This window comes from Dipteris shenzhenensis, chromosome 10 (genome assembly GCF_047967505.1).
Source record: "Dipteris shenzhenensis isolate YYH24624 ecotype China chromosome 10, Dip_SZ_1.0, whole genome shotgun sequence".
Taxonomy (NCBI): domain Eukaryota; kingdom Viridiplantae; phylum Streptophyta; class Polypodiopsida; order Gleicheniales; family Dipteridaceae; genus Dipteris; species Dipteris shenzhenensis.
In genome coordinates this window covers 47,780,393-47,806,131 of record NC_141605.1, presented here as the reverse complement: position 1 = coordinate 47,806,131, position 25,739 = coordinate 47,780,393, and the positions used below count along the sequence as shown (strand labels likewise).

General features: G+C 44.9%; 1 protein-coding gene across 1 annotated transcript in view; it reads left to right on the top strand.

Annotated features, from left to right (window-relative positions):
• Window positions 1-263: 263 nt before the first annotated feature.
• LOC147897909 (protein FATTY ACID EXPORT 3, chloroplastic-like) overlaps window positions 264-25,739 on the top strand; it is a 61,324-nt gene continuing 35,848 nt past the window's right edge. The window contains exons 1-2 of the mRNA XM_087380840.1: window positions 264-479; window positions 16,372-16,786. Coding sequence (XP_087236966.1) covers window positions 267-479; window positions 16,372-16,786 — 628 coding nt within the window. The 5' untranslated portion in view covers window positions 264-266. The remainder of the gene's footprint in view (window positions 480-16,371; window positions 16,787-25,739) is intronic.

The following is a 25,739-nucleotide window of genomic DNA, read 5'->3' as shown; positions in this document are numbered from 1 at the left end:
AGTTGCACTTGCTATTTGTATCCCTTAAAATCCTAGCATATCTCTCTCTTTCTTCTTTCTTTCTCACCTTTCAAATCGCCCCTTTTTCGAGCACCATTTAGGGCAAGGCACATGAATGAAATTCATCTTGTTTCGCCCGAAGGCAGCGAGATTCGATCGTGGACGGGCGGGGGTGGGGCGACTCGAGAGGTAGGCAAGGGACGGGCGACAATATTACATGCTCAAGTAAGTTGAGAGTTTGGAAGGAGAGAGAGCAAGCAATGGCCATGGCAGCAGGTGCGCATAGCATTGGCATCCATGGGGCATTTGTGCGTCGTTCTCGACCTTCACTCTTCTACTACGTTGCCAACCCAACACCTTCGCGTTTCTTCCTGCCTTCGTGCCGTCGTCCTCCTGGCCTCTCTTCGCTGCGCCTCCACCCTGCGGCCTCCCGTCCTCTTACACAACTTCCTGTTTCCGCCGCTTCCTTCCATGACTCGGTACTTTTTCAAATACAACGTCACATGCACACAATCTTACGATCTTACCATCTATCCTGCTTTGCAATTCGTTTGTGGGTCTTCCGATTACCGATTTGCCATGTACATATATGTTCCTCTCTCAATCTCATTTATCGGTTCGTTTGCGAGGAGCCCATTAATTTTTCATTTTTTTCGTCACAGCTGTGTGAAAGCCATACTTCCAGTAATAGCAGACTACTAGAGGATACGGTCTACACCGGCCTCCAAACTGCATGCATTACCAGTTACCTCTCATACAGTCTCTCAAGTCAAAGACGGAATATCACGGGAAACTAAGAATTTCGTAAATTTTAATCTTGATAGCCGTTTGAACTTACCTCATATTTGACTGCCGAAGGGATTGCTTTCTCTTCTTGCCCTGTGTTTTTATTTAAGGCGCTTCGGTTCTCTTTTTTACTAGTAAATCCTCAGCAACAGTCTGGGCTTCTCTCGCATCCTTCATACACCCAAGAAGGAGATAATTCTTTCTTGTGCTTCGCTTATGTACCTTCGAACATACTGCAATGGCAGACCGAGAAAGAGTTCATTCTAATCTCAAAAGCAAGACAGTCTTAGACGGGGAGTTGAGTCATACGGAGCAGCATGCATTAGAATGCATTTAGACATTTTTTCCAATTTTGAAAAGCTAATATCGCGCGCTTCTTAGCATGACATATCCACTTTTCTCTTGCCAAAAGCCTTCTGCTTTTATATTGTTCTTTGGTGCATCATCTTCCGGAGACCAAATGAGAATATCATCTTGTAGTCCATTGGAAGAAGAGGAACTTCATCCGTCATAATGAGGAGGAATTACTAAACATTCTATTTAGTTTAACAGTTACTCCAAGAACTTTTGGTGGAAGTTTCTCGAGCTGAGGTTCCCTTCCCTCTTACGGACCCAACCATTTGGCATACATCTATGGCATTCCTCATGAGCTTGGGTCCATTTGGCATACATCTATGACATTCCTCTTGAGCTGACACCGGACTTCTACAACTACCTCACCCTACTTTCACCACCAATGATATCAAACATACAACGCTCAAGCAATGGCCGAGAGCCAAAGATCATGAGGGACCATGCACCTAGTATATTGCTCATGGATTAGTACTGTAGTCCAAATTTTAGCGAAGCTATTTAATGAAGCGGTTTGCTCTAGTTTCCCTCACATCTATAAGACATGGGATCCCTTGAGTTAAAAAAACTACAGGACCATTACGATTGGACACCAAGATTTATGCCTCAGCACTTGACAGTTAGTTTGCGTAGCATGAGGTATTCAAAGTTGTTGGGTAGACAGGCTTCCGAGCAGACCATGCTTCAGTGGACTACATTTTCATATTGAGGGGTCAAGCAGCCGCACATCGAGAGCAATTCACCTTCGACGTGGCATTAGTAAAGATTGTTATATCTTATGTGTGCTTTGGAGTCCTCTTTTCAGGTCCGATACTTCATGATGAGATTAGCTACATAGGCCTCTTTGAGCAGAGGATATGCCGTACTTGCCAGACTCGAGCCTCAGTGCCGAATAGTTCCACTTTCAAGATCACAAACACAAGTCTCTCCTATTTGACTCTCTTGTTTGTCCAACTGGGATGTATGGCAGGCACTTTTTAGTTCTTGAACGAATGATTCCGTATCAAGCCATTGGTCTAGCATTATATTTTGTTAGCAGAGTTTGGAGCTTGATGCATCCTTCCGGGTGGTTACATGTCTTTACAGAATTAGGGACTTTGGCACCACTACAGTCGGCAGACAGTGCAAGCTACAACGAGTGGCCTTGACCTTGTTATAGTTGTAAAGGTAGAGGGGGATTGAAGCAATTGCGATGCTTGGACACAGAGTGCAAGGCTGAGCCTCCACATGGATAGACTACCACCATTTCAGTATAGTATTAAAGCCCCATCCACTCGGCTCACTTCTCATGAGGTGAACTAGGTCATCCAAGAGGACCTCCTACAACTCCACACATGTAGGACCTAACTAGCACCCCATGAGATTTTGGTAAATTCAGCTTCTACACAGATCATTGCCTGCAGATCTTGGAGGACAGTTTTACTGATTCCCCTGTCTATATTAGAATCCATCCCTAAATGCATTGAGGATCTCCTATGGGGTGATTTTGAGTATCCTCTTACTAGCTATGTACTGAGACAAGACGAGCAAAAGGCACCCCACACGAGGGACGGATCTGCACTCTATGCAATATGCAGGAGGCTGAGACAAAGGGGGTACTTTGCATTTGAAATGCCATGTGTACTGAATGGCATCTTTGTCTCTCCAAGAGTGAATTTGGACCACTCAATGGTCTCTTGGCCCATCCAGATCAGGACGCATGGAGGTTTTTCTCCTAGGACTCAGTGACATAGAGAGCGACTTCTACAAGTGCAAAGGCGAGACCGAGAGGGCTTGTCCAACTAGAGAACAAGTGGGCTTGCTAGAGACCAAGAGGGCTTGTCAGAGTCCAACCAGAGGACGATCACAGACGTCTTCTTCGGTGACTCGCGGCAGAGGCAGCAAGAGACATGATGCAGAAGGGACCCAAAGAGCACAACACGGCAGACTTGCCATCGAGTTGATCCTCACATGAGGACTAAAGATATTCTTGTCTTTACTATTTAACTTGTTGAGGAGTGATGGTAGAGCTCGTCAAACTTCAAGCTACCTCTTGGAGACTATAGAGGTAGAGTCAAGGGTCCAGACAGACTAATTAGGTTGAGCACTAGCAGCGCTCTATTGGTGATTTCCTTCCTCAACAGTGCCAGCCCTCACCAGACTAGAGCCACTATCGGCTGAGATCATCTCTTTGGTCCTTAGTTGACCAATGGAGTTGGTCCCTCAGACAACATACATAGGTTCTGTCACCCAGATGGTCAGCTGATCAAATGACACATTGATGAGGAAAACTCTTCCCTCTCTTCCATTCTTGGTTTTTGGCTCTCATACAGATAGGCTTTTGTGTACTCTCCTGCAACAGCGATAGCACGCTGTATCTCTCTATTGATATTCTTGTCTTAGATATCAGCCTTGGGTGGGTGGATGCCCGCTTTAGTGGCCCAACCACTTAGCTTTTATTGTATCTGGTTTTTCTTCAATCTCATCGACCATTTGGTCTTTTGAAAATGTTAATAAACTTTCTTTCTCTTTCTTTCTTTCTCCCCACAACATACAGCGGCTGCTCCCTGGGTCTCCCTCTCTCTTGAACTTCTTCCTCAATGGAGCTCTCTGTGTGTCTCTACCCAAAGTTCTTTCTCATCATGGCTCCCTAGGGATGTGGTGGTGCTGCGAGAGACGAGGCTTAAGAGCATCAGTCGTGTGCATTTGTACTTGCATATTGGGCTTGTTACATATGATCATGAGGGGTTTTTTGTTGGACTGATTGAGAGGGAAGGAAGAGGGAGAAGTATAACGGGGAGAGAGTGAGAGAGAGAGAGGTGACACAAAAGATGCGGGTGTGGAGTGATGAGCCACACCACAAACTCATAAGTTTTATTAGGATTAGGTTTTTCACCCTATGACTGTCTTAAGACAGTCATAGGTGTCATATCTTTAATAAAGGGGTGGCAATGTGCCTTTACCCCAACAACCTCCCACCTAAAGGCCAATGTGCCCAAAGGGGAGAAAAGAATAAAAATTACAGCAATATACAGTTACTGTATACAAGACCATAAAATAAGAATGGTCTCATCCTAATCCCATGATGTGGCGGCAATGTGCAAACCGCTCTGTAGGCAAGCTCTTAGTGAGCAAATCTGCAGGATTATCATCAGTATGCACTTTTACAAGCTCAAGTCGCTTGTCTTCCAGTACCTCCCTGATGAAATGATATTTCACATCTATGTGCTTGGTCTTTTGATGAAAGACCGGATTCTTTGCCAACATGATAGCACTCTGACTATCACAATGCAAAACTGGCATATCTCCTGTAATGCCCAAATCTCGCACCAGCCGAGTAAGCCATATTGCTTCCTTGCAAGCCTCAGTGGCTGCAACATATTCAGCTTCAGTAGTTGACAGTGCAACGCATTTCTGCAACCGAGACACCCATGATATAGCACCTCTTGCAAATGTGAAAATATAACCGGTAGTAGACTTCCGGTTATCTGCATTCCTTGAATAGTCTGAATCTGTAAAACCATGCACCAATGCATCCTGCCTACCATAGCATATGCACAAGTCTTTGGTACCCTTGAGATACCTCAAGACGCCTTTCACTGCTTCCCAGTGCCGCTTGCCTGGATTTGCCATATACCTGCTGATGACTCCCACCGCAAAAGCAATATCCGGACGAGTGGCAACCATGGCATACATCAAAGAACCAACTGCAGATGCATACGGAACCTTGGCCATTTCAGCCTTATCATCATCTGATCTGGGGCTGTCCTTACTGCTGAGTTTTAAATGTGGAGGCAACGGGGTACTAATAGACTTCCCCCCCTCCATTTTAAACCTCTGCAGTACTTTGTCAATGTACTCCTTCTGTGACAGAAACAAAAGTCCCTTGGACCTGTCACGAGTAATCCGCATGCCAAGAATATGATTTGCATCACCCAAGTCTTTCATGTCAAAAGACTTATGCAGTTGTTTCTTCAAAGCACTAATCTCATGCTGAGATTTACTGGCAATTAGCATGTCATCCACATATAGAATGAGTAGCATCAAACTGCCATCCTTTGCCCGTTTGGTGTACAAGCAATGATCGGTCTCTCACCTATGATACCCTTGGGACTGCATGAAGACATCAAACTTCTTGTACCATTCTCTTGGTGCCTGCTTGAGTCCATACAAGCTCCTCTTGAGCTTACACACAAGCTGCTCTTTCCCTTTAACAGCATATCCCTCTGGCTGACTCATATAGATCTCATCATGAAGATCTCCATGAAGAAAAGCAGTCTTCACATCCATCTGACATAAATCCATGTCCTCATGAGCAACAAGAGCTAACACTGCTCTCAAAGTAGTCATCTTGACTACAGGGGAAAAAATCTCATCAAAGTCAATGCCCTTCTCCTGCTTAAATCCCTTGGCAACCAATCTGGCCTTATACCTCGGTAAAGCATTTGAATCCACTTTGACTTTGTAAACCCACTTGCATGGCAAAACCTTTCTGCCTGCAGGTAGCTGCACCAAGTCCCATGTATCATTTTGAAGTAGGGAGTCCATTTCTGACTGCATGGCTTTCTCCCACTTCCTTTTCTCTGTTCTTCCCATAGCTTCCTTGAAGCTGGAAGGCTCACCACAATCTGTCAGCATAATAAAATCAGCCACATTATTGGCTCCTGGAACAAACCTGTCAGGAGGCCGTTGTACACGGGTGCTCCTCCTAACAAAATGTTCCGGATTAGGCTGCTGTCTAGCCTGTTCGTCATGCATGACGGGTGGCTGTACCACCATATCTGGCTGTTCTACAGCCCCATTTGCTGGCATATTCAGTGGTGCATCATTGGCAAAATTATCTGGCTGATTTTCAGCCTGTATACCCTCTTGAACAGGGTTATCTGCAGCAGCCTGCTGCTCATATTAAGGGGCATTCTTTGCTGTCCGACATCATCATAAACAACCCTCCTGTATTCCACAGGTTGCACGGGTTCTTTGTGTACACTATCCTCTTTAAAGATGACATCATTGCTGCGTATAATCTTCCATTTGACGGGATCCCATAACCTGTACCCCATTTCACCTTCGTCACCATAACCCATAAAGATGCATCTGGAAGACTTTGGCTCCAGTTTGGTGCGCAGTTCTTTGCGTATATGAGCAAAGCACTCACAGCCAAACACACGTAAGTGCTTATATGAAGGTGGCTTGCCAGACCACACCTCCTCTGGCACTTTCAACTCCAAAGCCTTGTTCGGCGACCTGTTAATTATGTGAACTGCTGTTTGCACGGCTTCTGCCCAAAAGCCATGGGGCAATGCAGCATAAGACAACATACATCGAACCTTCTCCTGAATAGTTCGATTCATCCGCTCACTCACACCATTTTGAGATGCATTATGAGGGGCTGTGAGTTCCTGTTTAATGCCCTTAGCTTCGCAAAACTGTACAAAAGCATTTGACACATACTCACCCCCATTATCGGATCTGAGGCATTTCAGCCTGCGACCTGTCCGATTCTCAACCTGAGCGACAAACTTCTTGAAAGCATCTAAGGCATCGCTTTTATGCTTCAAGAAATAGACCCACACTTTGCGTGTGGCATCATCAATAAAAGTAATGAAATACTTTGCACCCCCTAGTGATAACTGTGGCATCTCACACAAATCAGTGTGCACTAGATCAAGCGGTGCTCTATTTTGGAGAGTTCTCCTCTTATGAGGAGTCATAGAATGCTTGCCAAATATGCAATGATCACAAGTAGGCAAATCTGAAAAAGAAAGAGACGGCAGATAACCCAAACGTGACAGTTCTTGCATTCCTTTAACGGACATGTGTCCCAACCGGCTATGCCACAATGAAACCTTTGGCAGCTCGGTTATGGCAACAACATGATTACCTACACTGGAAACATAAAGAGGGTACAGGGTATCACTCTTAAAACCCTCAGCCACTACAACCTGGCCATCAGTAATCACCCATTTGGAATCCCCAAATGTGGTGTGGTAACCACTGTCATCCAACAAGCCAGTGCTAATCAGATTTTTCTTGATTTGCGGCACATGGCGAACACCATCAAGCATAAATAAGCGTCCATCAGGGAATACTATCTGTATACTGCCAATCCCTGCAATCTGACATGCATAGTTGTTCCCAAGGTGAACAACTCCATGAGTACCTGTGTAAGAAGTAAACCACTCCCTATGAGGAGTAACATGAAAAGAAGCACCTGAATCCAAGAGCCAGGTGTGCATGTCATGGCCATCAATAACCAAAGTATGTGCAATTACAGCAGAAGAGCATAAAACATCATGTCTGTCACTGTCACTGTCCTCTGCTGCAACATTCACTGCATCCAAGTCATCTACCTTGGCCTTGCCTTTGCCTTTGCTTCCACTGCCTGCATCCTTTGCCTCAGCCTTCTTGGCTTTCTGATCCCGTATAAACTTGAAGCACTTAGACTTCACATGTCCCTTCTTGCCACAATAAAAGCATTCAATATCCTTTTTGCCACGGGACTGACTGCGGGATTTGGACTTACTAGCAGATCTCCCCTTCTGCTGAGTCCTGCCTCTTTCCTGTACCTGCAAAGCATTTGAAGACTTGCTGCCCGCATTATTCTTCCTGCTCATCTCCTCCATGAGGAGAGAGCTCTCTACATCAGCATATATAAGAGTGACATTTGAATTAGACAGGGTGGTCTTGAAAGTGTCCCAACTCTCAGGGAGGGTACACAACAAGAAAGTAGCCTTGAACTCCTCATCAAGGTTCAACCCCTGTGCAATCAGCTGTGTAAAGATGGCATTGAACTCACTCAAGTGTGAGGTCATAGCTGTACCTTCCTTCATGCGAAGATCAACAAGCTTCTTCAACCAATAAACCTTACTGGCTGAACTCTTTTGGGCATACAACTCTGCTAGCCTCTGCCATACGCCATAAGAGGTCTTTTCAGCCTGAACATTGTACACAAGAGAATCACTGAGAGTAAGCATGATAGCAGCCCTCGCGGACAAATCTAGCTCCTCCCACTCATCATCTGACATCCCAGATGGCTTGACACCCTTCACCCTTATGGGCTTAGAAATCTTCTTAAGCAGAAGTACATTCAAACACTGTTCTGCCCATAATGCATAATTGTGTGCCCCTTCCAATTTCTTTATGTTCAAAGTTGATGATTCACTTCCCCCTGATGCCATATCAGATAAGGAAAGTACCTGACTCCCTGTAAGTCAAAAAAGAACTGAATAAAATTCTGATTTCTCAGAAAAAACCTGCTCTATCAAGAGCCAGGAGCACTCACAATAGTGCTGTTTTTACTGTCAAAAAATCTGCAGCAAAACAGAAAAAATTTCCCTCCAGTTACTGTACCTTCTGACACACTGTACCGTGCTCAAATAGGCATAAAACAGTAATTTCAGAATGCTGCAGCTGTTCCACAAGTGCTTTAACAGTGCATCATCAGCTGACGAAGCACAAAACACTGCTGTCCTGATCACTTCTCCCACCTCAGATGAGGTATTGCACTAATTTTATATGCATAAACCACTTGTCATACACTGTTTTGTTCACTGAAAAAGAGGCTCCAGACACTTCAGCCCGTCACAAACCTGCAACAGAAAATGGGACAAATCCCAAGCAATCACCCTTCTGCCAAGGGGATAAAAGGCATTTGAAGGTCTCAAACAGTAACCCAAGTGCTCTCAAGCAAAATCTGGGCAAAAGCCCCTTGATTTGACACCTGTACCAAGTGAAAAACACCTCAACAATGAGGTAGCATACAAAATGCAGCGCTCTCCTGGCACTTTCACCTGACAATGCAATGCATAAACAGCCCTGTGTACACAATAGCAACACAGATCACAACGTACAAACACTGAAGAGAAAATCTTTTGAGCACTGTCAACGATGGACAGTTAGGGACCGAGTAAACTCGATGCGCCCTGGCCAAGCGTGGCTCAACTGAGATTTTCCAAGGTGTCGTACACAAAATGTGACCTGCAGAAATGTCACTGAATACACTGCGGAAACAAGACCAATGTGGGCTCCCTGGCTCCACACTGCCTCAAGGCATACACTGCATAAGCTTCCAGGCAAAAGCCCTTTGAAACTATCACCCAAAAGCTGAGATTTGCACTCAGCAAAAGCATAAAAGCCCTCTGCAAAATCAAGGCATTACCTTCCCGAAACAAGATAACTGTGCAACCACCACACACTGTGGTACTAGTCACCTCAAGCACGAGGGACACAAGGGTACTTGCTGTACCTTCAACACACAGTTTTAAGAACTGAACAGCCGGGAATGCTCTCTCTTTTTCTTCTTTCCCCAAAGAAAAACTACTGTACTTTCTGTACCTGTGTACTTGTGCAGGGTACCACTGTACCTGCTGTACCTGTGCAGGGTACGAAATCCCAGAACAGAGAGATTTTTTTTTTTCGAAATGCTCTTCCCTGACGAAAAAAAAATTCCTGACGCAGCTCCCAATACGTACGGCGGCGTCCGTACAGTACGGACGCCTGTACGGTGTCCGTATGACGGTACGGACGGCCGTACGTCCGTACACGTGCGCACCTGCGCGCCGCCCTGTTCGAGGCCCTGAGGCTGCCTGGGTGCGCACCAGGCTGCTGCTGTTGCAGCTGCTGGCGCTGCTCCGCGCCGCCCTGTTCAGCCCGCACGCGCGCTGTCGCCCGCGCTACCGCCCTCGCTATCCCGCTGCAGCCCGCGCTGCCTGCGCAATGCCAAGCTCCGCCCACGTCGCCTGCACGCTGCTGAGGGCACGAGTCCCGAGGGGACAAGGTGGGGTAGAGGGAGTGGTAGGCAGGAGTGAGGAGGGAGAGATGATGGCTCTGATACCAGTTGAGAGGGAAGGAAGAGGGAGAAGTATAACGGGGAGAGAGTGAGAGAGAGAGAGGTGACACAAAAGATGCGGGTGTGAAGTGATGAGCCACACCACAAACTCATAAGTTTTATTAGGATTAGGTTTTTCACCCTATGACTGTCTTAAGACAGTCATAGGTGTCATATCTTTAATAAAGGGGTGGCAATGTGCCTTTACCCCAACACTGATGGGATGACTTGTGGAGCTCTATCATTTTGCTGCAAATGTAACAATGGGTTTCAGGAGTTATATTTAGGGGGGGGGGTGCGCTTTGGATGAGGTGATGGCCTAGAAGAGGCCTGGGTCATTAGAAGCAGCCTACCATTAATTTATGCAGCAACATGAGATACTATTGATTTATCAGTGTCTAGCCATGATCATTTGAATACTTGCAACATGGAGGAGGTTCTATTGTAGATATTTATTTTTTAATCATGCTAGCTTGGGGGCATGCTCCAACACCAAATGTATTTATGCCATATAGAGGGAGGCATGTTCTCTCATCCTATTGTTTCGCATTCACCAGGGAGTAGGCCTTGTGGAGAATGGAGTAAGAAAGGTCTAAAATGGGGTCGAGGAGGAGAATGCCATGTGGCATAGAAGCATTATCCCACAAATAATGGTTTGTGTAGAGGCCATGGGGGAATGGCAATGGATTGTATTTAAGGAAGACTGACCTTATGATATGGAGAGAGAACTTTTTGAGTCTTCTTTTCATTTTTTCTGTGGTTCTTTAATCGTTTCATGCTTTTTAGTTTGCATTACCCTCGTGCCCAGGACAGACCTGCACCAATGCTTCATTTTAGATCATCACAGATTTCGATTGTCTATGCAGCTCAAAGCAGAGAGAGATGAGCAGTGATGAGAGATGACTTATGGTAGTTACACAGTGATCAAACATGGGTATCCTCACTACAGTCACATACCACCAAGTTCTTCTTCTGCGGAATGCACTTCCTCCATCCGGCGAGGATTGCTTTATTCAGGAAACAGGGTAGGACACTAATGTGGCATCCCTTATACTACAATATTCCAAGATGATACTAGCGTCTATTTCCTGATGGGCACTTGGACATGAGCAAGTCATTGACCCTATTGACCAGTAATGTACCACACTATTTGTACGTGAGGTTGTTAGGCTATGATCTAGGCTGATGTGGCCATATGTTGGACATTGCCCTTGACACCGGGAGAGGAGGATAGACTTCTTCACATTGCCCTTGACACCAGGATAGACTTCTTCACAGGAGAGGAGGCCAGACTTGTAAGAGATTACAAAGATATGGTGTTGTAGGCATAAAGTCAACCCTATGGTTGACCAGTAGTACTTGGGTACTATATATACCAAGTACTTGTATTGTTTCATTTGAACATTTCTATTGGAGCTTTCTTGTGTGTGCACTCTTGCTCGCTTGTGTTCACAACTTGTCTCCACTTTGTTAATACATTTGGTATCAGAGTGCTTCTGTCTCTAGAGCCCATTCCTGCGCTTGCTTCCAGACACCTGCAAGCTTGGTGCTCCAGTCCGCGTTCCTGGTTCTCACATTCAGCTCTCCAGCTTTCGCTTGAGGTAGCTCCAACAGTCCAGTGGCTGTTTTTTGACCTTTTGAGGTCCGATTTCGATGTTTTTCAAAATTTTGGAGCTGCCCGCATACAAACAAATCTCTCCCGTAGCATTTCAGGTGATTTTTTTTCTTTTTTCCGTACAATTGTATGGATGTCCGTACAGTCCGTACGGATCTATCCATACAGTTGTGCGACAGTGCCGCGAGTTCGTACAACTTGTCGGAACTTGATTTCGAGCCCGTACGACTTGTTAGAAGGCGATTCGAGCAGTTTTCGACTGTTCTTGGGCGTTCTGCTTAGATCTGGACCTTTTTCAGCTCCAGCCTCTCCCGGGTGTGTTCCAGCAGCTCCAAGGGTTTCCATACTTCTCCAGGCTCTTCTCTACACGTGTATTGTGTTCAGAAGTACTCCTGACAGCTTCATTCAGCTCCAAGCAGCTCACTTCAGCTCCTTTGTCATCCCTAGCTTGCCCACACAGTCAGTGGACTGTTTTGCAGGTGTTTCGAGCCAAGGTGCACTTTCAATAAGTGTTTTGAGCTGTGTATTTCGCTTTGGGACTGTTTTTGCAGCCCATACTCTTGCACTCTCAGGTGCACTTCCCATACTCTTGCACTCTTAGGTGCATTTGCAGATACTCTGCATTGTTGGACGCATTTGTAGTTACTTTATAGTTGTGGATGCTTTTGAGCTCCGTTGGATGCATTTGAGCACTCGTGGGTGCGCTCTTTCAGATTTGGGTTGTGTATTTTCAGTTTGGGATTGCACTTCAGATTGCAGCAGAGTGCAGTGATTGGTTGATGCTATTTTCGCAGTGATTGCATTGTGCAGTTAGTGGGATTTCAGAGCAGCCAGTCATACTTTGCATTTACAGCCAGTATTAGTTTGGGATTTGCAGGCACATTTGCAGCCAGTTGCACTTTTGGGACTTGCAGTTCTTTTTGCAGGTATATTTGCAGCTTGTGGGTATCCCATTTTGCATCATGTCGATTCTTTCAGACAGTTTTGGCAATTTGTCCGAGGGTCACAAGTTGGATGGACCAAACTATGCCTTGTGGTCATTCATGCTTAAGAACATCTTGGTTGGTAAGGGCTTGTGGGATATTGTTAGTGGGGATGAGGTGACGCCAGCAGGCATCCAGCACAGCTTATTCGAGTCAGACTACAGGCAGACAGCAGACTGCTACAGCCCCTCCTGCTAGTCCCATAGCATCGACGGAGGAGCAGAAGAAGTTTGACCGCTGCAATGCTCAAGCGATTGCCACAAATGTGAAGAGGCACATTATGACGATTATCAAGTCGTGCAAGGATGCAAAGGCAGCATGGGAAAGATTGGCAAATATGTATCATGTTAAGAATGAGGTAAGGGCCATTGCCTTGACAAATCAGCTCAAGGATCTCGAGATGCAGGAAGGCTAGGCCATCACTGATCATATTGCCAGGATCATTGATCTACGTGATCAGCTCACAAGTATTGATGAGGAAATAGAAGACAAGAAGCTCGTCTCTATTACTCTCAATAGCTTAGCATCCTCATATGGCACATTCGTCACTTCATTGACCATTGTTCTCAGGGTAGCCTCACTCTCGTTCGATGAGTTACTTGGGCTTTTGTTGCAGGAAGAGGAAAGATGCTCAAATTTTGCCAAAGCCTCTCGTCAGGGTGAGCAAGCGCTTGCCATGGGTGGAAAGGGCAAATTTCAAAAAAAGTTTGAGCCAAAACACAGCCATACAACTCAGCCCAAGGAGGGGAATGCAAGCAGTTCAAGCAAAAATCAGAAAAAGGGCAAATGCAATTATTGCAAGAAGCTAGGGCATTTTATCGTAGAGTGTCAGAAAAGGATTGCCAATGAAAAGAAGAGGCAAAGGGATAGCTCTAGCAATAATTTTGTTGCCCCCACTAAAACTCGTGCTTCAGATGCACATGGTGACGCCCATCTTGCCCAAGGTGATAGAGATTTTGTGTTTGCTGCATTTAATGAGAAGATGGATGCTAGGGGGGATTTGAATGCTGAAAATCAATCAGGGGATGCTTCCCTTGTTGCAAGTGATACATGGTATATCGACAGTGGTGCTACTAAGCACATGACTCCTCGCCAGGAGTGGTTTGAGAGCATCACACATATTCATGGCAGACAGGTTACATGTGCCAATGATGCTTCTCAAGACATCATCGGAGTTGGCACATTCCCATTCAGCTTGATAATGGGAAAGTTAAGTAAATCCGAGATGTTTGGTATGTTCCAGATTTGAGGCAAAATCTGATTTCAGTTTCAAACATTGTCCATGATCAACATATGTTGGTCGAATTTCAGGATAACCAATGCAGGATCAAGGATCCAAAGAAAGGGTATGAGGTTGTAGCAACATGCACATATGACAGAGGCTTATACAAGCTTGATGCTCAGCCTTATGATCAGAAGGTATTGGCTGTAGCAAACACTTCCCAGGCTGATTTATGGCATGCCAGGTTTGGACATGTCCATCACAGGGCATTGTTCTACTTGTACAATAATAATATGACTCAGGGAATGCCAAAATTACAGCAACCAGCAAATGAAGTGTATGAGGGGTGTGCACTTGGCAAATTGCATCGCTTGCCATTCAGTAGTGACTTGCATCATGCACGAGATGGCGAAGCAAACTCTATCTTCTGTGACAGCCAGAGTTGCATTGCCATAGCCAACAATCCTGTCTTTCATGCTCGCATGAAACACATTGAAAATCATTATCATTATGTATGGGATTGTATTTCTGATGGCTTCATTGATCTCATCTATTGTCCATCTGAAGACAATGTGGCGGATATCTTCACCAAAGCCCTGTCAACAGATCTTTTCTTACGACATCGACATGGGTTGGGGATCAGAGACATTCTCACAATGTCAAGGGGGGTTGTGAAGTGATTCACAACGACATTGTTTTTATGTACTCCCATAGGTTGCATATCCTTCTGGATGAATTGGTGCAACCATGGTACTTAAGGTACTGCAAGGTACACCTAAGATGTTTCCAGGGTACTTTCAGCCATATCTTTGAGGGGGGATTTATAAGAGATTACAAAGATATGGTGTTGTAGGCATAAAGTCAACCCTATGGTTGACCAGTAGTACTTGGGTACTATATATACCAAGTACTTGTATTGTTTCATTTGAACATTTCTATTGGAGCTTTCTTGTGTGTGCACTCTTGCTCACTTGTGTTCACAACCTGTATCCACTTTGTTCCTACAAGACTGACTTGAGGTCGTCAAGATTCGGACCCCGAGCCTGCCCTCTAGAGGTGTAGAGTTGTAGGAAATTGGACATTGGTCAAGCAAGCTCTTGCCCATTCAAGGCAACCCTCATTGCTGCATTGCAATATCGGGCTGCTTCAGGATGCCCATTGGTGCATTCCACAAAGAGGAGTAGGAAGCAATGGCAACAGATTTTGGACATGTTCCATAGGCATTATTACTGCAGTGGGACCCTGGGTGGGCCTGCATGGAGCGCACGACAAGAAAAACTCCCAATACATGGAGTGTATTCGTTATTCTATTTTCTGTTTCAGTTCCAACATTAGATTCATAGGTTGTGCTAGACACATATAGATCGCCTATCAAGAATGTTTTTCCGTGTGATGTAGTTTTGACTTTGTTCATAGGTCCTCTTTGGCCTTCCATAGATCTCTCTCTCTCTCTCTGGAGATAGATACACATTTTTTGCACCAGGACTAGACACACCGTCCTTCATAACTTTTTTGAAGAAACGGTTGACCGGACCGTTTTGAGACCGCCACCGTTATGCTCATTGTACTAGTTATCTTTAGTCTCATAGAGACCTTCACGGTCTCCTGAAGACTTTAATAAAATTTCTTTCTTTCTTTCTCTCTCTCTCTCTCTCTCTCTCTCTCTCTCTCTCTCTCTTTGCCCATAGCGGCTTGTATGAGCATGAGTCAATTTGATACTTTAATTTGTCTCATAGGCCCGCAAGACCTCTCTAAGATGTTAATACATATTTCTCTCTCTCTCTCTCTCTCTCTCTTTCTCTCTCTCTCTTGCTTATGTATATGTATCTATACACACTCACATGTAGACGTGTGTGTGTGTGTGTGTGTGCACGTGCGTGCATTGCATATCCATACACAAGTATATATGTGTGTTTGTTTGTTGTGCACGCATGCATGCATGTTTGTATGAAGAGAGAGAGAGAGAGAGAGAGAGAGAGAGAGAGAGAGAGAGAGAGAGAGAGAGGAGAAGAAGAAGAAGAATGTATTACCGTCCTCTGGGGGCCGAAATACCAACCCATGGGACCCATAAAAGTCACGATACAAGTGTCTCCTTCTTTTTATGGAAGGGGGGGAGAACAATTATTTTGAAATACATTGAGTAATACAACATTCACGATATTTAAGAACCTTGGCAATATAGTTACCCAGAGTGGCTATATGGCTATGTGAGAGAGAGAGAGAGAGAGAGAGGTAGGTATCTAGTATGTACATATATGTGCATGCAAACATATGTGCACATGCAGGTTAATTTTTTAACCTCAGTGATGAAAGGTTTCACGTGTTGTCTATCACTCTGTATGATTCTTGCTATGGATTTTTAAATTCAAAATGTGAATTGTGTTAGTATATACGTTTTGGAACTTAAAAGAAGGAATCTCTTGGAGCAATTCTAAAGATATAGGAGATGTCTTGGAACATGCCAGAAGATACAGGAGGAACAGTCAATTATGAGCCGAATGGATTTGAACTTGCATTTTCTGTAGGGACTGTGGCTATGTGAGAGTTGCTTCTTTGTTTCTCTCAGTTGCATGACTATAGTTTGAGTCTGCAATGTCTGTACTGCCAGGGTCCTGCTGACAGTGAGGAGAAAGGCATGAAAGTTGAAGGGATCCAGGAAGAATTGAAGAAAAAAGTGGACGACTCTAAGGAATCATCAGAAAAAGCCGCAGACAATATTAAAAATGAAGCGAGTAAAGAAGAAGCAGGGTGGAAAGATAGTACTGGAGAGTCTGCAGAAAAAGTCATAGGTGTTTTGAGGGACACAACAGAGCAATTGAAGGAGCAAGCTGAGAAGGCAAGAGCAGCCCTAGCAGCAACAGCGCAGGAAACTGCAGAAAGGAGCAAAGAGAATTTAACTTATATTGCTGAAAATGCTCCTGACCCTATCAAAGATATTGCAGAGACAGCTTTAAGGTCCCATTCATTTGATAACAAAAAAAAGGGTGCCAAGATTCACGACTTCTGCCTTGGAATTCCATATGGTAAGCGTTACTCCCAACACTCATTTTGACCCATTTTCTTATTTCTTTCATGGAATTGTCAATATATGAATTGGTTTGATACATTTTCTTAAATTTTTGTTAGAGCATCTTACTTAGTTACGTTCTACGGTCCTTGTCTATTCTGCATCCATCGTATGACATTCATTCCTCCTCCCTCCTCTACATGCTTGTGTGTATGAGAGAGAGAGAGAGGGAGAGAGGATAGTAGGGTTTGTAGAAGAGCAAATGGTCTACGAGTTAAAGGACAATGTAATGCATGGAATACCGAAGGGAGAGCCTATTTGAGTCACTTGTTCGGTAGAGAAAAACAAAAACTGTTGGGCGTGGAGACGGTTTCATTTCTAATTTTTATCGACCTTGGCGATCCGTCCATGCATGAAGCTGTTGGAGCTTGTCGAAGAGCTTGATGATGGCTTTCACTCACGGCTGCATGCATCTCTCTTCATCCTCTTACCAGAAATCCTTGCCTACGCATAGCTGATGAGAGTACTCTACAGGCATTTCGCAATGGCTGATTTTTGTAACCACCCAGCAACAGCAAAGTTTTCTGAGCCTCCAGCACATTGCAGACTTCGACTTGCCTCTGACCTGTATCGAATCCACTTATCGCAGCGACTCCTCCCTCCCCTTTCTTCGCACCACGCATTGCACTAATAAAAACCCACTTGGTTGCAACACACAGATTTGGCATCGAAACAATGATGCTATGTTTGATCTTTGGCTTGAGTTCAAATTGACTGGATGCAGTGCCCTTCTTTCGGAATGTTCAACCAGCCAGAAAATTATTGATAGACAAGGGTGGACAAGACATGCACTGCTTGTTCGTTCATGACGATGATCGTGTGCTATTGAAGGTTTTCTACATCCTCTTCAATGATCTTCTCCAGTGCTATGGTCAATGGGCGAGCATGCAGGGTTCTTCCTGGGCAGCCTCAGCTAGGAGGGTTATATTCATTAGGGAATGGAATGGTTCCCCCTTTTTCTTAGAGATTGCAGCAGGGTTAAGGTGGCACTTTCAACCTCAACCTTGGTTTCTTTCTAGCTCATTTTGAGTTTTCAGTTCCCTATTTCAGGGGGGTTTCGTTTAGTAGCTCCACCCTTACTGTGATTTGTATCAGGTTTTCTTTTAATCTCATAGACCCATTGGTCTTCCGAAGACTCTAATAAAATCTCTTTCTGTCTTTCTTTCATGCACCACATGATGTATTTCCATTTTGAGCTTGCTCACGCGGGTTTTTTCATACTTAATAGAAGTCTTTTTCATGGGGGAAAAATAAAACTAGACAGAATCGCTGCCACTGATGCGCATGATCGCCGGTCAGCCAAGTACTAATCAGCACGCTGATTTGTAAGATCCAATTGACGTCTATTTGTTTCGATCATTCATGTCCAATCTTTACGTTCAATCACATGATCCTCTCGCTGCTCCTCCGTTACCGTGTTTTATCTCATCGATCGCTCGTTTCGCTGCAAACGGAAATTACAGAATTCAATCCCTAGTTTATAAATGCTTTGGAATCAGCTTTGCAATTCATCCACCCTATGGCTTTCGTGGATGTGTGGACAAATATTACGTGGCCTGCCATGGGTTTTACACTAGTATATATATATGTGTGTCTGTGTGTGTATCAATCGGCCACCCATCCTTGAGAGGTTGGACCTGTGTATGCTGTTTGTGGGCCCAACACCACTGGATGTCTGAGGAGAGACAGGAGGAACTCATTTGACAGTGGCTCAAGATATGGCGAGGGCTAGCATCAAGAGAAAAACTCAGTCATTTTGCTCGGCCTATTTAGGTGCATCCCTCCTTTGTAGTCTCTATGATGTGGCACGATGTCTAACAAGTTTCCACTCTAGTGGTTCATTTTCCCTTGCCAAAGAGAGAGGATATGTCTACGGCCCTCATATAAGTGTCCTCTCAGGGTCGAATCTGTGAAGTTGTGTCCTCTGGCTCTCTAGTGTGTTTGGTCCCTTGCTGTCCTTGGCTAGGGTTATCGGATAAAAAATCTATGATTGAGCTGTGACTGGTGGGCTCAGCTGGTCCCTCATATGCTCTCAACTATGCTCCTATGAGCTGATCTATGTGTCTTTGGGCTTCAAGAAGGAAAGTAGCCACCTGCAGCTGATTTGGATGTGCTAGGAACTCTCTGAGTGGGCTGAAATCGGTATCGAACGGATCCCATAGTATACAAGGCATCTGAATGCTGAGTGGTCCTCTGTCTCGGTCTCTTGCATATCGCATTAAGTGTAGATTTGTCTCTTGCATATGATGCCCTCTGCTCGTCCTGTCTCAAGCCTGTAGGATGTGCGAAAATACCCAGAATTGACCCATCGAGATCCTCAATGCATGTGGGAGATGGATCTGGGTGTAGCTTGGTGGTTTGATGGACCCCTTCTTTGAGATCCATATCTTGTAAGTAGTGATCTCTGTAGAAGCTGAGTTTCACCGGAAACTTAGTAGGTGCTAACCAGGTCTAATGTGTAGATCTACAAGAGATCCTCTATGATGACCTGGTTCACCTCCTAAGAGGCTAGTGGAATGGATGGAACCTCAAGGCTATATTGAAACGGTGGAAATCTGTCCATGTGTAACCCCAAGCTTACGAACCATGTTAGAAAAATAATAGTGTTGATGCAGAGACAGTGGCAAAGGACAAAACCACAGCAAAGATGTCGAAGTTAGATACATAATAGATAACAAAATATGTAGATGAAGATGAATCAGAAACTCATGCAGTCATTCAAGCAAAAAAAGCTTATGCAGAGCATATGAGGAAGAGTTCCAAAGTTACTGAAGATGACCTTCAAGATTTGAATTTGGGATCAGTCCAGTCTCCAAAAATGGTAAAAATCAGTCTCCATATTCAAGGTGATCTCAAAGAGCATTGGAAGACTTTATTACTAGAACACAAAGATATTTTTGCATGGCATCACCGACATGAAGGGAGTTGATCCGACATTTTGTCAACACAAGATTAATCTAAAATAAGATGCAGTTCCCATTGTTCAGCAGGATAACGGATGAATCCGAATTATGCCAAATAGGTCAAGGAAGAGCTTGACAAGCTTCTAAAGGTTGGCTTTATTATCCCTTAGATAAGATAACATGGTTATCACCTATTGTGATTGTTCAAAAAAAGAATGGTAAACTTCGGTTATAGGAAACTAAATGCTACAACAATCATAGACCCATTTGCAGTTCCATTTGTGATACTATGTTAGATGTTGTAGCAAGCCATGAAATATACAGTTTTCTTGAGGTTATAATCAGATTGTCATGGCTCCAAAAGACATAAATAAGATAACTTTCATATTTTGGTAATCAATATTTACCACCAATGTAATGACTCTGGACTGAAAAAGGCTCCACCTACTTTCCAAAAATGGATTCAACAAGTTTTGGCTTCTTTTTTTACTAAGATTATGAGGGTATTTTTGGATGTTTTAGTGTGTCTGGCAAAAAGGTAGATCATATTGAGCATTTGAAGTTCAGTTTCGAATGGCGAGATTGGGTCTGAATCGTGATGACAAGTGTGCTTTTAGAGTCAAAAGAGGCGTTCTGTTGGGCCATATCATTTCAGAAGAAGGCATAGTAATCGATCCTTGGAAAGTTGAGCTAATTTAGAAAGCCCTTCCACCTAGAAATCTGAAATAGTTAGGGAGATTCATTGGTGAAATTAAATGGCATAGTAGATTTCTCAGGTATTTATCTCATATCTGGCAGCCTTTAATAAGCTTGACAAAAAATGGTCTTCCTTATATATGCACTGATAAACAACAAAAAGCATTTAACCTATTGCTGATTGAGGATCCCCGATGCCTTATACACGGATGAAACTCTCACAGAGGTAGTCTTGGAGATCTGGGTTTCTCACATGCAGGGGGGGGTGGCTGGTCCTTCACATGTGGCCACAGCACTTGCCAGTATCAGCGACTTTTATCACTCCGTTGCTGGTGCTCGGCGAGGTGAGGTACTCAGGCGGGAGGTTGGTATCCGCTGGCAATTGGCAGCCTTGTAGAGGGAGGAGCAGAGACGACCATCAGATGCTTGGATACAGGAGCGCCTTGCTGCGGCAAGGGCTCACTTGCAGACATTGCTTGATCAGAGAGTAGAGTATGCCTTCCATGCACGGGAGTCATTTTGGATACAGATGGGAGGGAGAGTCAATAAACACTTTTTCTCTACACTTGGTCCCAGACATAGTAGAGAGAGTGTCATGCAACTTATTGACTCTGACGGCGTTTTGCAGTCTCATCCGAATACCGTCTTGCACTTAAGTTTACAAGTAACTTCTGGACACTTGTTTTTGAGAAGTTGGAAACTACTCTAAGTATGAGTTCCTCAGATCATGCACAATCTGATGGCAATACAGAGAAGGTCAACCAATTGGTTGAAGATATGCTTTGGGCATATGTTTCTAAGCGACAGTCTTCATGGGAAGATTATCTCCCCATGATTGAATTTGTTTATAGCAGTGCAAAGCATTCGAGTACTGGTTATAGTCCTTTTATGCTTATGTATGGGTTTCAACCTAAGTCACCAGTTATGGTTGGGTTCAAGGGAATTCGAAATGATGCTGCAAAGACATTCTTGCAAGACATGCAAGAAATGTTGCAGTTTGCCAAGGAGTCTATTAGAAGTGTCCAAGATCGGGACAGATTTTATAATAATAGACATCGTTCACCCAGAGAGTTATGTGAAGGAACGATGGTCTATTTGCGCATTCCCAAGGAATCCAAGAGCCTAAGTACTAGTTTGGTTCTGAAGTTACCCCCTAGATACTGTGGTCTATTCAAGGTTATTAAAAGAATTGGACCAGTTGCATATAAACTAGAATTGCCTCCTGATGTTAAAGTACATCCAGTATTTCATGTCAGCAGACTGAAGGAGTTACTGGGTGCGGATGATCCACTAGTTTCTCCTCAAGAAATAATAGAAGTTACCGATTTGACTTTTATTCCACACGAACTTGAGAGGATTCTAGAATGTCTTGAAAGACAGATTCGTAATAGAACTATCACTGAATACAAGATCAAGTGGAAGGATCGTGTTGAGGAGGATGCAACATGGGAGACATTACAGAACGTCTAGAGGACATTCTCGGGTTTTTTAGCGAACTCAGGAGTGAGTTCTTAGAGGAGGGGAAGTATTGTTGGAGGAGAGTAAACCTCACGTGAGCATGGGTGTGATCGACAATTTGCATGGACACTACGTGGCGGTCTTGAAGTGTGCATGAAGCTGACAACACCCGTAATTTTTGCTCGCTTTGGAGATGGCGCAATTCTCTGAGAGTAGAGCTCATCATTGAGCTCAGTTCCTCCCCTAGAATCTCTCTTCTCTCTTAGTCTCCATTCCTAGATCCGGTGGCTCCGATACCAACTGTTAAAGATTATTCTACCTCTACTAGCGCATATGCAAAGAAAACACTAACAAGAAGAACTCGACGTGAAGAAGAAAAACACTTTATTGTCAGACCGAAGTCTCATTACAACCATCTTGAGTCCTCCTCATCCCTACGGGGCTTGTTGGAGGACGATGAGCTGCATACCTTCCACACACACACCTACGATTATTGTCTACTGGGCTTCTTCACCGCACTTGGTGGTATGGGACACTAGGCTGGTTAGGATTTGGTTGGGAGTTTGTGCTCAACTGGTGGCTTGGAGGGGACATCTCCTGATTCGGGATCGCATCCCGTAGATGGTTGGGTGGTGAGTAGCTTGCTCAGATTCCTCACGTTTGGTGTGTTCTTGTGTTTTCTTTGGCAGATCAGAGGTTTTAGGAGTGCTGGGGTCGCGTCAGTATGCATCATGAACCACTCTAATCCATATCATTGGGTTTTGGAGTGTCTGTGATTTTGGATTCTTGCACCATCATAGGCAAAAGATTTTGAGGGAGGCGGACTAGAAAGAATTGGAGCATCATCATTCTGTGAATCTCCCTCTCTATGTGGAGAGGGAGGTATCTATACACCCTCGCCATTGCCTTTGCATTTAGACGCCCCAATTGAAGTATTGTCGTGGGCTCTTCCTTGTGGAAGAAGACATCTTTGCTCACTCAACCTTCTTTGTATCGAGATTGTATAGCTTCTATCCCTCGAGCTCCATGCTATATCTGATAAAGATACATGCTTTGAACTTTGAATCCAACTTCTTTATGATTTGATCTGGAATATCGACATGGCCTTAGGACAAAAAATATGGAAATGCTCAATAGAAGGCTTTTCACATAAAATAAGCCTGCTTTGGTGTGATGCCTCCGATTGCTCTAGTCTTTGTCTTATTGATGATGTGGAGTGCAATTTGAACAGCATCCGCCTAATAAATCCTTGTTGACCTTGTATGTGCATATATGTAAGGAGCAGTCTAAGGCATACATGTATGTTGTGTAGCGACATAGTTCTGCTTGTTATAGAAGGTTTCGCTCAATAAGCCTATTTGCAAGCATGTAGGGATGTGGAGAAGTTCAAAACATTACGAAATATTTCAAGGATTCCTCTCTAGAACATTGACAAATATGCATAGAGAAAGGAAATCCTTAACACATCCTTTGTATAGAGGAAATCCTTACCACATGCTTTGCACACACACACACACACACAGAGAAAGAAAGAAAGAAAGAAAGAAAGAAATTTTATTAGAGTCTTCGGAAGACCGATGGGTCTATGAGACTGAAAGAAAACCTAATACAAATCACAGTAAGGGTGGAGCTACTGAAACGAGCATCATCACCCATGCTGAATCCTAAGTCTGATCATACATAATCAAATGGATGTAACAATGAAAAGAAAAGGACTGGAGCAGAGCGGAATCCTCCGTATGTCATGTCGCCCTAGCTGGTGCATAGTCGGTGATGGGACGCTGGTGCCCGTCAAGGGGTGCTCGGTCTCCTGGACGAGGCTCAACGCAAGACCAGAGCCACCGTGACTCCCGTGGGATGTATCCTGAGTCTAAACAATGACGGGAGGTCCCCCAGAGTGATCTGTGCACCCCTCGATGTCTCGTGTGTCGTGCTGCGATCGTCGGGTCGGGGTCTCTGTCACGTCTGCGGCTAGAGACTGGACGATCAATGTCACTCGATGGGAAGAACTCTGTGATCGTGTTCTGAGAGGTGTTTGATGATGTGGCCAAGCCCCGTCGCCTAAGTAAGTACTCTCTCTGTTGGACCCCCTCGTGAATGAAGGCCGCGAGGCATCTTTGATTTGGGTAGGCGAGGAATCTGGAAAGGAGTTCGGAGCTGTCTTTGAAGAGGTAGTGGTAGCGGCCTCGGATCTCGTAGTAGACTGGGCACTTGAAAATAAAATGCTCCTCCGACTGGACCTCCTGACAGTCGCACAATATGCATAAGCGATGCTCCCTAGGAATCCCCTCTACTCTGCCGCTCTCTATGCGGAGGCGGTGTGATGATATCCGAAGCTGTCTGATGGAGATCTGTAGTGAGTGAGGCATATGAAGCTCAGTGTACCCCGGTGGTGTGATGAATCCCTCCTCCGAAATACGAAGACAGTAATCTCTGTAGAAACTCAGCTTCACTGGAAGCTCCCTCGACTCCAACCAGGTCCCAAAGGTGTGTAGCTGCAGGAGATCCTCATGAATGACCTGGTTGGTGTGTGGCTTGATCGGGATGGTGGGTGGGAGTACCGGAGGGGCATCTAAACTGTACTGAAAAGGAGGTATCCTATCGATGTGGAACCCTAGTCTCACAAACCATCTGTGAGTCCGTGCATACCAGCATCGCTCGTCTCCCTCTGCTGCCAACCTCATGGAGGAATCGAGAGCCAACCATGGCAACCTCTGTCTCCGTGATGTGCAGTCCCCATATGATCTAACCCGGTGTAGATATATAATGGTCTAAAAGGCTGCATCTAGCTGGAGTGGAGAAGGGCTGCCATACATACCGGCTGGTGCGACCAAGGAGTCGAAGAGAAGATCCTTGGTCCGAGGGTGCTGGAAGTGGGAGTGGAAGCATTGTCTCTCTAGCCGAGCCAGCGAAGCGTATCCCCTGCTCAGTCTGGCCTGCATCGCTGGTCTCATTGTGAAGATCGGGCCGGAGAAGATGACCCCCAAGTAAGTGTATGAGGATACGATCTCAACTGGTGACCCACCAAAAGTAAAAGTAAACTGCTTCCGTTGCATGTTTGCTCGAGAGGTGTTAAAGATCATGACCTTGGTCTTGCCAAGGTTGACCTCCAAATCATGGGATAAACAAAAAGCCTGCAGTGCATCCAGGTGAGTGCATCCAGGTGACGCTGGAGCCCCTCGGGTGTGGACGACAAGAGTGCCACGTCATCTGCATAAAGAAGAATCCTGATGATGATCCCAACAAGTGAGCAACCGGTCCCTCCGAACGCTCCCATGAAAGTCTCAAGCTCATCGATGTAGAGGCGAAACAGGGTTGGTGATAAGGGACAACCCTGTTTGACTCCTATGGTACTCAAGATCTCATCTGTCCAACCTGCACCTGTCCGAACTGAGACTCTCTCATAAAGTGCCATGACTGCCCAGATGATCTCCTGATCAAATCCGAGTGTCTGTAGGTGTGTGATGAGACGAGCTCGAGGTACTATGTCAAAGGCTTTGCGGAAATCCACAAAGCAGCAATATACCCTCTCCTTTCGTGATCTGGCCTGCTCAATACACTCCAGAGTGTGAGTATGTGATCCATAGTCCCATGGTCTTGCCTGAAACCGGCCTAACCCTCTGCTCTGAGCCCTCGTTGCATAGATCTTGGACATCACATGTCCAATCATGATAGTCTTGTAGTTACTCGGGTCCATGGGATCCCCTGCCTTGTGGATGGGGGTGATGGTGATGAGTGTCCAGGTGCGGGGGAAGCCATGGCAAACGGCGCCATTGAATAGCTTTGCTAGGATTGCGGGGCTAACGTGTCGATCGCATATGCGATAAACTCAGTGCATAGCCCTTCGTGATC